The sequence below is a fragment of the Cherax quadricarinatus genome, chromosome 42 (assembly GCF_038502225.1).
Source record: "Cherax quadricarinatus isolate ZL_2023a chromosome 42, ASM3850222v1, whole genome shotgun sequence".
NCBI lineage: Eukaryota > Metazoa > Arthropoda > Malacostraca > Decapoda > Parastacidae > Cherax > Cherax quadricarinatus.
In genome coordinates this window covers 279390-292353 of record NC_091333.1, presented here as the reverse complement: position 1 = coordinate 292353, position 12964 = coordinate 279390, and the positions used below count along the sequence as shown (strand labels likewise).

At 43.6% G+C, this 12964-nt stretch overlaps 1 protein-coding gene across 4 annotated transcripts in view; it reads right to left on the bottom strand.

Annotated features, from left to right (window-relative positions):
- Positions 1 to 2745: 2745 nt before the first annotated feature.
- The window catches only part of LOC128695561 (EF-hand domain-containing protein 1-like), a 101554-nt gene continuing 91335 nt past the window's right edge, over positions 2746 to 12964 (bottom strand). For all 4 annotated transcript variants that reach the window (XM_070093175.1, XM_070093174.1, XM_070093177.1 and 1 more), the window contains exons 13-14: positions 12603 to 12735; positions 2746 to 3697 (exon numbers count right to left, since the gene is read on the bottom strand). In XM_070093175.1, the coding sequence (XP_069949276.1) occupies positions 3525 to 3697; positions 12603 to 12735 (306 nt within the window). In that variant the 3' untranslated portion in view covers positions 2746 to 3524. The remainder of the gene's footprint in view (positions 3698 to 12602; positions 12736 to 12964) is intronic.

The window sequence follows — 12964 nt, the reverse complement described above, 5'->3', positions numbered from 1 at the left end:
TCAAGTGGGAGAAAGCTGGTAGGCCCACATGTGAGAGAATGGGTGTGTGTGGTCAATGTGCACCACATAAAAAAAATCCTGCAGCACGCAGTGCGTAATGAGAAAAAATGATCGTTTTTTGGACTAAAACACTGACTTTGAGGTGTATTTTTGTAGAGTATTTATCGTTGTATTCTCCTTTTCATGGTCTTGGGTGATAAAATGGAAAACATATTACAGAAATAGAGATGATTTTGATTAGTTTCACAAAAACGACCTTGAAATTGAGCTCAAAGTAGCGGAAATGTTCGATTTTTACCAATGTTCAGGAGTAAGCAAATCACACCACACGTCTAATACACTTCAACTGGGGAGTCTAATATTCTTTCACTAGTGCACTGATATTATTTATACCATTTTTACAATAATGCAGTAGCCTGCAAAACAGTAAATTTTGTATTTTTTTTGTATGACTAAAAAATCAAAATAGAAAGCAATAGTAATATAAGAGGGGCCTAGAGATGTGACTAATGAACAGAGGATATGTTATTTTAGTGCCAAGAATGTCTACATTGTTTATTCTGGACCGTATTTTGAAATTGGCATCTTTTTTAATTTGCGTGAAATTGGCCAAATTGCCAATTTCTGACCACTTTATTGGGTAGCTAAAATCGGTAAATGGGCAGTTTCTTGTACTCAACTGATAGAAAAAATGGAGTTCTAAAGAAATAGCTATGATTTTGGTCAACTGGAACAACGGAATTGGCCAAAAACAGGGCTCAAAGTCGGCACAATCACTGATGCTTATATGTTACCGAGACCGCTAACTTTGCGGGAGTGTAATTCCGTGAGTTTTCGACCAAATTTCGTACTTTTGGTGTCATTACCATTGGGAAAAGATTCTCTATCATTTTATAAGAAAAAATAATTTTTTTTTTTCCAAAAATTAATCGACATAGAATGAGTTTCAGAAAGGGGCCTGCGACAGTCAAAGGGTTAAAGTGCAGGCATTGTACTTCCCATTTCAGGGCTCAAGTCTGGCTAACCGGTTTCCCTGAATCCTTTAACAAAATATTACCCTGCTCACACTCCAGCAGCTCGTCAGGTCCCAAAAACCGTTCTTCTCCATTCACTCCTAACATGCTCACACGTGCTTATAATAATTACAATATCTTTATTTACAAGGTATACAGGCCTAGCTGACATGAGTGACATACTAGTATATAGAAAGCCGCTTGTTATGCTGAGCATTTCGGGCAAATTAGGTCAGTTTTTGTCCCAGGATGCAACCCACACCAGTCGACCCACATGCAGGTACCCATTTTACACTGATGGGTGAACAGGGACAGCAGGTATCTTATGGAAACACGTCCCTAATGTTTTCCAGCCTTACCTGAGGAGATTCGAACTTGATCTCGTTGTGTGAGCCGAGTGCGCTAGCGATCGAGCTATGGGACACTGAAGTCCAAGCCCCTCGCCCACAAAACCTCCTCTGACCTTTTTGAGGATGACCCCTACCCCACTTTCCTTTCCCTACAGATTTATACTCTCTCCAAGTCATTCTACTTTGATCCATTCTCTCTAAATGAACAAACCACCTCAGCAACCCCTCTTCAGCCCTCTGACTAATACACTACTTTTAGTGACTCCACACCTCCTCCTAATTTCTACACTGAATTCTCTGCATAATATTTACACTCATTACCCTTAGACAGGACATCTCCATTGCCTCCAGCCACCTCCTTGTTGCAGCATTTGCAACCCAAGCTTCACACCCATATAAGTATGTTGGTACCACTATACTTTCGTACATTCCCTTCTTTTCCTCCATAGATAACGTTTTTTGACTCCACATATACCTCAATGCACCACTCACCTTTTTTCCCTTCATCAATTCTATGGTTAACCTCATCCTTCATAAACCCCTCCGCTGACATGTCAACTCTCAAATATCTGAAAACATTCACTTCTTCCATACTCCCTGTCTCCAGTGTGATATCCAATTTTTCTTTGTCTAAATTGTTTGATACCCTCATCACCTTACTCTTATCTATGTTCACTTTCAACTTTCTACCTTTACACACCCTCTCAAACTCGTCCACTAACCTTAGCAACTTTTCTTTAGAATCTCCCATAAGCACAGTATCATCAGTAAAAAGCAGCTGTGTCAACTCCCATTTTTTATTTGATTCCCCATAATTTAATCCCACCTCTCCCCCAACAGCCTAACATGTGCTTCTTTTACAACCCCATCTATAAATATATTAAACAACCATGGTGACATTACACATCCCTGTCTAAGACCTACTTTTACCAGGAAGTAGTCTCCCTCCTACACACCCTAACCTGATAACATGTCTGTCTCTCACTCATTGTTTTTCTGAAGATTCCACTCTGTTATACAAAAAAAATCCCCAAAGTGCACTGACATGACAAAAGCTGCTTATCTAACCTCAATGGAATGACTGACCGCACTGAAACTTGACATGTTACTTCACAGAGGAGTGTACTGTGCAGCTTGATTTTTACCATCCCCATATTTCACCCAGGAAGCACGCAGATAGTAGTAAAGGAACTTTTTGATAGCACCTCATGTGTGTCCGAGAATATTTGTATCTTTTTGGGTGTCTAACACTCGTTATAATTTGACCCAAATTTATTTTTATTATATTATACCTGTATAATAAGTATAAGGAATATTGTAATCAATTTTGTGCATGACATTGTTTAATACCACATTTCTGGAAGGAATTTTGTACAACTTGGTGGTTCAGTATTTATCACAAATAGGTACCCTAAAAAAAAGCCCAGGTGTTCTAGGTTAAGGTTTGAAGATTGAACAATTTGTTTTGTTGTTTTACATTTATTTTTAATAATTAGTACTGAAAATTTAGGTGCAGTATGTAAATATAGTACAATAAAATTATTCAAACTTTGCTTGACTAGAAATCTGGATGAAAATGTAATCATATTTATCTATATAGCATTTGGCTCTGTGGCTATCACTCATTCTAGGTAATCCAGCATTGCATTCACTGAGATAAAATTCAGATACTTAAATTTTTAAAATTGCCATTTAGGTAATGATTTATTATTCAATAAATAATGGAAAACTTATTAGCCTTTTATCTGTCAGGACCCCAAAATTAAAAGTGTTATTTTCTGATCCGTCATGTTCATTAAACTTTATGCAGCCCTTGTGGCTTAGCGCTTCTTTTTGATTATAATAATAATAAACTTTATGCTAATTGTCAGATAGCATTTCAAAGAACAGATAACACATCAAAGAGCATACCGCCAGATAGCATGCCCATAAGTATAGTGCCAGATTGCATATCTATGAGCAGTGGTATACTGTACTGCCAGAAAGAATATTAATAGTATATTATTATTATTATAATCAAAAAAGCGCTAAGCCACAAGGGCTATACAGCTATTAATAGTATAGAACTAGATAACATACACTGCATGACCCTTGTCGGTTGAACACTTTATTTGATTATAATAATGGGTAACATAAACAAAAACAGTGAACCACAGTCATATTATGATTCATTCTTATTGTCAGTTTTTTCTCTCTCCTCTTCGCCAAAATATGTAATAAGAGACGCAAGCAACTGAGGCGAGACTTGATCTTCATGCTGGCGGGCGTAGTTCAGGACATAGCGATCTCCTCCTGTTATTGTGTATCGTCTCCCCCAAATATCCAAAGTAGCCCCTGAAAACGACAAAAAACTATATAAATGGAAAAATTTAAGAGTAATATAGAATACGTAATATGTTTCCTCCCTTGGGTCACCCTGTCTTGGTGGGAAATGGCCAATGTGGCTAAAAACAAAAAGGGGGCAGATCCTTTCAAGGGAAGTTCTTTCATGTTGAGGGACTCGGTCCAAGGAATTGGAGCTGCACTTGTCTTCCTTGGCTCAATCCTACTTACCTTCTATTCTACAGGCCCTGTATGATTCTTAAAGGTTTGACACTTCTGTGACTAATGATGTACATCAAAAGCCCCTCACCAGCATCAAGGGAAATATAATTGTAATGGCACTTGTTCCCAATACTAAAAGCAGTTTGTGTATTTTGTGAATACTATTCTCTTAAAAGGGGGGTCTTCATGACAGTGAAGGGCCCTTGATCTAAGGATCGAATCTAAATGCTTACCATTCCCCAGATGCTATATGACCACTATGTGGGTTATGAGGAATTAGCCCTGTCGGTCTTCTTCCTCAGACCGAACCTAATTACCCCCCATTCTCCCCTCCCCTATCCCATCCTCCCCTTTTTCCATTCCTCCTCCTCCTCCTCACCCCTCCCTTTTGCCCTTCCTCTTTTTAGCCTTCGTGATTTCTCCCACAGGCGCGCTAGTTCCTAGGTAGGGGAAAGGACACCGGGGTCCATCCCATTCCGTTGAGGTTTCTTGGCGGTGGCCCCCTCAAGGAAGGTTCCTTGATGTTGGTGAGGGGCTCTTGATTTAGGGAATTGGATCTGTGCTCCAGTTCCCCGAATTAAGCCTGAATGCCTTCCACATCCCCCCCCCCAGGCGCTGTATAATCCTCCGGGTTTAGCGCTTCCCCATGATTATAATAATAATAATAATTGGCGGTGGCGTAGTTTGCCGTGGAATCTGGATTGCCTAGGGATGTCCCGATCCCTCTCCGGTATCCCGGAGTAGCTTTGGGTGTCTTTTGGGCGACGGGTGTATCTCTGGAAGCCACCTTTCGGATTCCGGGGGTGGTGGCTGAAGGAGGTATGCTTTGTGGCGGATATCCGGCCGCCCTCTCTTTTGTCCACCGAGGTAGCTCGGCAGATGTGAGGTTGCTATCCCAGATTGCTGGTTTACTGGCATGAAGGGTAGGGTATGGCACGGGTTCCATGCTGCATCTGCGCTACTAGCGGTGTCGAGTCCTCTTGGGCGCGGAGGGGGATTTCCGGCCCTTTCATTCCTCCTGGGAACTATTCCTCCCCGCTCCCCCCTTTTTTTATTCTTTTTTTTATTTTTATTTTCTTTTCTTCTTTCTTTTTTTTTCTTAAAAACAAAAAGCAAAGGAGTAACCTAACCATGGCAGCCCTAGTCCATGAAACCACTACCCCCGGGCCCCTTCTTGATACCGCACCCCATTCTGACCCTGCCTTGTGTTTAGACCACTCTTCGGACACTCCTGATGCCCCTGTACCTCTTGCTGGTGCTGTTTCCTCACCCGCTTCAGGTACCAGGGCTTCGACTGACTCCTTCGATTTGTCTGAACTCCGCTCTCCTTTGACTATGCTTCCGGCTTCTCCCTCTACGGTACGGCAATTTTCGAATCGCCCACCCATTTCCTGCCGGACCAACTCCGGTCCTACTCCTAAACGCCAACGTCAATCTCCTGATGATGCTCCGTCGTTACCTTCCCATTCTACTCGGAAACGACCGACACGTCAAGCACTCCCTCTCCACGCTCAGTTTCGGACCACACAATGGACTAAATTCTTTACTTTAAGACCAACTTCTTCTGCCTACCTTTCTGACCATAGTATTGCCAAAGCGCTCCTGCGTCATGTTGGCAGAGATATTTCATTTCACGCTCTCAAGAGCGGTACGCGCATCGTCACTGTCCAGAATGCTACCCAAGCTCATGATCTTTCTCTCCTTTCGAATATCGATACTACTCCTATCACTATTGAAAAACATCTTTCTCTCAATTCTTGTAGTGGTACTGTCATTCTGCCCCATACCATAGTCCAACAGAATTTCCAGTCATGTGGCAATGACATTTTTGAACAGCTGGAACTCCAGGATCTCCCAATCCTCAAAGTAGACACTTATGTCCTTCCTGCCCGGGGGCGGAGACGTTACCCTTGCAATGTGGCTCGTTTAACTTTTGACAGCCGAGAACTCCCGTCCTCTGTATATGTCGCGGGACATCGGTTACAAGTTCGAAAGGTGATACCTACACCGCAACAATGTAGAAATTGCTGGCGTTTTGGTCACCCAGCGAAATATTGCAGATCTATGGCCGAATGCCCAGTCTGTGGTGCCGACGACCATTCTAATACATCTTGCAGTCAACCTCCATCTTGCCTTAATTGTAATGAAGCTCACCCTTCGTACTCCCGCCGTTGCCAGGTCTACTTAAATGAACGTGAAATCCGTTGCCTCAAAGAGGCAGAAGGTCTCCCTTATGCTATGGCAGTTACTCATCTCCGCCTCCAAGGGAGACTACCCCGTGTTTCTTATTCTCGTGTTTCCAAACGTCCCCCCACTTCTGGGGTCCCATCTTCTGCAGCCTCCTCTGTTGTTACCCCTCCCATAGCCACTACGGCATCTAATCCTTTTGCTGTCCTTGGCTCTGACGTCCCGACTACAACTCAGTCTGTTCTCACATCTTCGCGTCCTTCCTCACAAGCCCCAGTATCGACAAGACCTCGTACGACACCTAATACCAATCGCCCCTCTACTCAGAAGTCCAAAAAATCCACATTGCTCAAATCTTCTTTGCCCCTTCCTTCCCTTCTTCCACCTCCACACTTTACCTTTCCAGTCTCTGTACCTAGTTCTTCCCCTCTCTCTGGCTCTATTACAAGTGTGGAGATTCACCCTCCTCCTCGTACTATGCCTTCCACCCCCGTCCCCTCCCAAGTTTCTCCCTCTTCTGTCACCTCCCAGGTTTCTACCTCTTCTGTCCCCCCCCACACTTCATCTCCAGTCCCTTACACTTTTCCCTCCCCCTCTACTTTGGTACAGTCCATTACTGTCCCAATCTTTACTCACCCTCCTCCTCCTATCTCCAATATGGTTTCCCATACATCTTTGAATTCAGAAACACTTGAAGCCATTTCAGAATATATTGCAGAGACTAAACCTTCAATGGACACTGATTCACTTCCTGTTCCTTCTCTTCCCTCTCCTCCATCTTCACAACCCCATTCTTCGCAACGCTCCGTTCCTTCGCTACTTGAACATCTTCCAATGCCACCACACGTTGACTTTTCTAACCCCTCTAGTCCGTAGGTGCCTTTACCTACAAATTCCTGATATTTTCTTCATCGCCAATCATGGCCTATTTACAGTGGAATATCCGCGGCCTCAGGGGTAATCGGGGTGAGCTTCAGATGTTGCTTTCCAGGTTTTCCCCTGTTGGTGCTTGCTTACAAGAACCAAAATTACACTCGGCTGTTTTCCAACCTATCTCAGGCTATAATTTATTGTATTCTTCGGATCCTTTCTCAGATGGGACCTTTAATGAAAGTGCCCTTCTTCTACGCAATGATATTCCGTACTGTCAACTATTTGTCCATACCTCGCTGCATTACACTGCAGCCCGTATCCACTTGAATAAGTGGTTTACAATATGTTCTTTATATCTCTCTCCTTCTCGAGCATTTTCTATCCCAGACTTTGCCTTTCTTGTTTCATCCTTACCACCACCACTTCTGTTACTTGGTGATTTTAATGCCCAACATTTCCTCTGGGGGGGGTCTCATTGTGACTCACGTGGCATTCAGTTGGAGGCTTTTCTTGCCTCTCACCCCCTCCATGTTTTAAATACGGGTACTCCCACCCATTTTGATCCTCGTACTCATACTCTCTCTTGCATCGATCTATCAGTCTGCTCTTCCTCCACTGCACTAGACTTCACCTGGTCTGTTCTACCAGACTTACATGACAGCGATCATTTTCCGATCATTCTTACTTCTCCTTCCTATTCACCACCTTTCCGTAGCCCTCGCTGGCAATTTGATCGGGCAAATTGGGATCTTTACTCACACCTCACTGCTTTTAGTGAGGTTCCTTCTTCATCCTCCATTGATGAGCTCCTACACATCTTCTCGACATCAGTTTATACCGCAGCTTCTCACTCTATACCCCAAACCTCAGGCAGGCATTCTCAGAAGTGCGTGCCTTGGTGGTCTCCTGCTTGTGCTCGTGCAGTACGTTTGAAACGTGCTGCATGGGGCAGGTACCGGTACAATAGAACCGCTGAGAGACTTGTTGATTTTAAGCAGAAGCGTGCGATCGCTCGCCGTGTCATCCGTGAAGCTAAACGCACTTGTTGGCGAGACTATGTTTCCACCATCACCTCTGCTTCTTCTATGAGTGCAGTCTGGAAAAAAGTGAGGAAATTGAGTGGTAAATACTCTCCTGACCCGGCTCCTGTTCTACGGGTCACTGGTGTTGATATAGCAAACCCTCTCGACGTTGCCATTGAACTTGGCACACATCTGGTCCGTATTTCCCGAGGGCTCCATCTATGCCCCTCGTTTCTTTCCTCAAAGTCTGCCAGAGAGTTAGTACCCTTGGACTTTTCTTCTCTCGGAGACGAACATTATAATGTGCCTTTTACACTTCAAGAACTGGAGGCAACACTCTCAGCTTGCCGATCATCGGCAGCTGGGCCTGATGACATTCATATTCGTATGTTACAACATTTACATCGGTCAGCCCTTGTAGTCCTCTTACACCTCTTCAATCTTATTTGGGCACAAGGAGTTCTTCCCCAGCTGTGGAAATCTGCCATTGTTCTCCCTTTCCGCAAACCGGGTACTACAGGACATGATGCCTCCCACTATCGCCCCATCGCTCTTACAAGTGCAGTTTGCAAAGTGATGGAACGCCTCGTAAATCGACGTTTAATGTGGTATTTAGAGACTCACAACAGTCTCTCCGCTAGTCAATATGGCTTTCGTAAGGGTCGTTCTACCATAGACCCCTTACTACGCTTGGATACGTATGTTCGTAATGCCTTTGCGAATAATCACTCGGTTATTGCCATATTTTTTGACCTTGAGAAGGCATATGACAGAACTTGGAGGTATAATATTTTGGCCCAGGCCCATTCCTTAGGCCTCCGAGGCAATCTACCATCCTTCCTTAAGAACTTTTTAACTGACAGATATTTCCGTGTTCGAGTCAATAATGTTCTTTCCCCGGACTTCGTCCAAGCTGAAGGTGTCCCTCAGGGATGTGTTCTAAGCACAACACTTTTTCTCCTTGCTATAAATGATTTGGCCTCTGTTCTTCCACCCAATATTTGGTCATCACTCTATGTTGATGACTTCGCTATTGCTTGTGCAGGCGCTGACTGTCACCTTATTGCAGTTTCTTTCCAGCATGCGGTCGACCGTGTTTCCGCTTGGGCCACCACACATGGGTTTAAATTTTCAAGTACCAAAACTCACCAAATTACTTTCACTAGACGCTCTGTTATCTCCGATCATCCTTTGTATCTCTATGGCTCCCGTATCCCCGAACGTGATACAGTCAGGTTTCTAGGCCTTCTCTTTGACCGTCGGTTAACCTGGAAACCTCACATTACCTCTCTGAAGGCAACTTGTCACAGCCGGCTAAACCTTCTTAAAACCCTTGCTCATCTTTCCTGGGGAGCTGATCGTCGAACTCTGCTTCGCCTACATTCAGCCCTCGTTTTATCGAAACTCGATTATGGTGACCAGATTTATTCCGCGGCCTCTCCTGCTACTCTCTCTAGCCTTAACTCTATCCATCACCAAGGCTTACGTTTGTGCCTTGGTGCTTTTCGGTCTTCCCCTGTTGAGAGCCTCTATACAGAAGCAAATGTTCCATCCTTGTCTGATCGCCGTGATGCCCATTGCCTTCGTTACTATGTACGCTCTCACGATCTACACAATCCTTCCATTTATAGAATGGTCACCGATATTAGTAGACATTCTTTATTCGTTCGCCGCCCCTGTTTGCTCCGTCCCTTTTCTCTTCGCCTACTTTCACTCTTGTCTTCCCTTCAGTTACCACCTTTATATGTTCATGTAGCATCTCACTTTTCCCTACCCCCCTGGGAAGTTCCAGCTGTTCGGGTCTGTTCTTTCTCACTCCCTTGCTCGAAAGCTCAACTGCCTACGGTGGCTTCCCGCTCTCTTTTTCTTGATCACTTCCACTCCCATTCTCATGCCACCGCTGTGTACACAGATGGCTCTAAGTCTTCAGACGGCGTCGGATTCGCAGCAGTGTTTCCGGACAGCGTCGTACGAGGGCATTTACTATCTTCAGCTAGCATTTTTACTGCTGAACTGTATGCCATTCTTGCAGCACTTATTCGTATCGCATCTATGCCTGTGTCATCATTTGTAGTAGTCTCAGACTCCCTTAGTGCTCTACAGGCTATACGAAAATTTGATACATCTCATCCCCTAGTTCTCCGTATCCAACTTTGGCTACGCCGTATCTCTACCAAACATAAAGATATTGTTTTTTGTTGGGTCCCTGGTCATGTTGACGTACAGGGCAATGAACAGGCAGACACTGCTGCGCGGTCAGCAGTATATGACCTACCAATTTCCTATCGAGGTGTTCCATTTCTGGACTATTTTGCTGCAATAGCTACCCACCTTCGCACCCGTTGGCAACAACGTTGGTCAACTCTGCTCGGTAACAAACTTCATTCTATTAAACCGAGCATAGGTTACTGGCCGTCTTCTTGTCATCAGTGCCGAGGTTGGGAGACCACTCTCTCCCGCCTTCGCATTGGCCACACTCGTCTTACTCATGGGTATCTCATGGAGAGGCACCCTGTTCCTCTCTGTGAGCAGTGTCAAGTTCCAGTATCGATTAGCCACATTCTGTTAGACTGCCCTCTCTATCAACGAGCACGCAGAATTTACCTCCAACGTCGTCTTCGTTCTCCTACTCTCTCTTTACCTTCCCTTCTTGCTGATGGACCCTCCTTTAATCCTGACTCTCTCATTGACTTCTTGACAACGACTGATTTACTCCACAAACTCTGATGATACTTTTCGCACTCCCCTCAGCCCTTTCTGGTTCAGTCTCTTGCTGCCCTTTACCCTTTCACCATCCACTGCCCCGCTGTTATCCGTAACATGTTGCTCATCCATCTCCCTTTTGCCACCTGATGCCCTCGCTTCCTTCCTGCCCTGCAGCGCTGTATAGTCCTTGTGGCTTAGCGCTTCTTTTTGATTATAATATAATAATTTGCAGAGGTGCTCAGAATACAACAGTCTAGAAGCATACACATATAAAGATACACAACATCTCCCTCCAAACTGCCAATATCCCAAACCCCTCCTTTAAAGTGCAGGTATTGTACTTCCCATTTCCAGGACTCAAGTCCGACTATATGAAAATAACCGGTTTCCCTGAATCCCTTCACTAAATATTACCCTGCTCACACTCCAACAGATCGTCAGGTCCCAAGTACCATTCGTCTCCATTCACTCCTATCTAACACGCTCACGCACGCTTGCTGGAAGTCCAAGCCCCTTGCCCACAAAATCTCATTTACCCCCTCTCTCCAACCCTTTCGAGGACGACCCCTACCCCGCCTTCCTTCCCCTATAGATTTATATGCTTTCCATGTCATTCTACTTTGATCCATTCTCTCTAAATGACCAAACCACCTCAACAACCCCTCTTCTGCCCTCTGACTAATACTTTTATTAACTCCACACCTTCTCCTAATTTCCACACTCCGAATTTTCTGCATAATATTTACACCACACATTGCCCTTAAACAGGACATCTCCACTGCCTCCAACCGTCTCCTCGCTGCTGCATTTACCACCGAAGCTTCACACCCATATAAGAGTGTTGGTACTACTATACTTTCATACATTCCCTTCTTTGCCTCCATAGATAACATTTTTTGACTCCACATATACCTCAACGCACCACTCACCTTTTTTCCCTCATCAATTCTATGATTAACCTCATCCTTCATAAATCCATCCGCCGACACGTCAACTCCCAAGTATCTGAAAACATTCACTTCTTCCATACTCCTCCTCCCCAATTTGATATCCAATTTTTCTTTATCTAAATCATTTGACACCCTCATCACCTTACTCTTTTCTATGTTCACTTTCAACTTTGTACCTTTACACACATTCCCAAACTCATCCACTAACCTTTGCAATTTTTCTTTAGAATCTCCCATAAGCACAGTATCATCAGCAAAAAGTAACTGTGTCAATTCCCATTTTGAATTTGATTCCCCATAATTTAATCCCACCCCTCTCCCAAACACCCTAGCATTTACTTCCTTTACAACCCCATCTATAAATATATTAAACAACCATGGTGACATTACACATCCCTGTCTAAGACCTACTTTTACCGGGAAGTAGTCTCCCTCTCTTCTACACACCCTAACCTGAGCCTCACTATCCTCATAAAAACTCTTTACAGCATTTAATAACTTACCACCTATTCCATATACTTGCAACATCTGCCACATTGCTCCTCTATCCACTCTATCATATGCCTTTTCTAAATCCATAAATGCAATAAAAACTTCCCTATCTTTATCTAAATACTGTTCACATATATGCTTCAATGTAAACACCTGATCTACACATCCCCTACCCACTCTGAAACCTCCTTGCTCATCCGCAATCCTACATTCTGTCTTACCTCTAATTCTTTCAATTATAACCCTACCGTACACTTTTCCTGGTATACTCAGTAAGCTTATTCCTCTATAATTTTTACAGTCTCTTTTGTCCCCTTTCCCTTTATATAAAGGGACTATATAAATGTAGTATTACTAAATTTAAAAGGAGAAACTTTTGTTTTTATTTTTGGGCCACCCTGCCTCTGTGGGATACAGCCAGTTTATTGAAAGAAAAGGATATACATGATAATCAGTATATCTGACCTATGTAAAAGTCATCCAGAGTGTAGAAGTTTGGCTTGGAATACCATCCTGCTCCTTGCTCGTCATCCTTCACCTTGGGTTTGGGTACACGTGTTCTCGAGAGTATGCGTCCACCCAGTCCACCTGGTCTAGCCTGTTTGAAGCCAAGTTGGTTTCATGTATATCCTAATTAAATATTTTTGCTTTACTAAATTAAAGTAACATTAAAGACAAGAGGAGGCTGTAGTAAAAATTAGTCGGAAATGTGTGCACAACATATTACAAAGTACTGTGCATATATGCAGTTTATTACTTAAAATGAATTTTTTTTTTAAATAAATGAAATAGCTGACAATCTGAAACAAGGAAACAGGGCAAGAGTT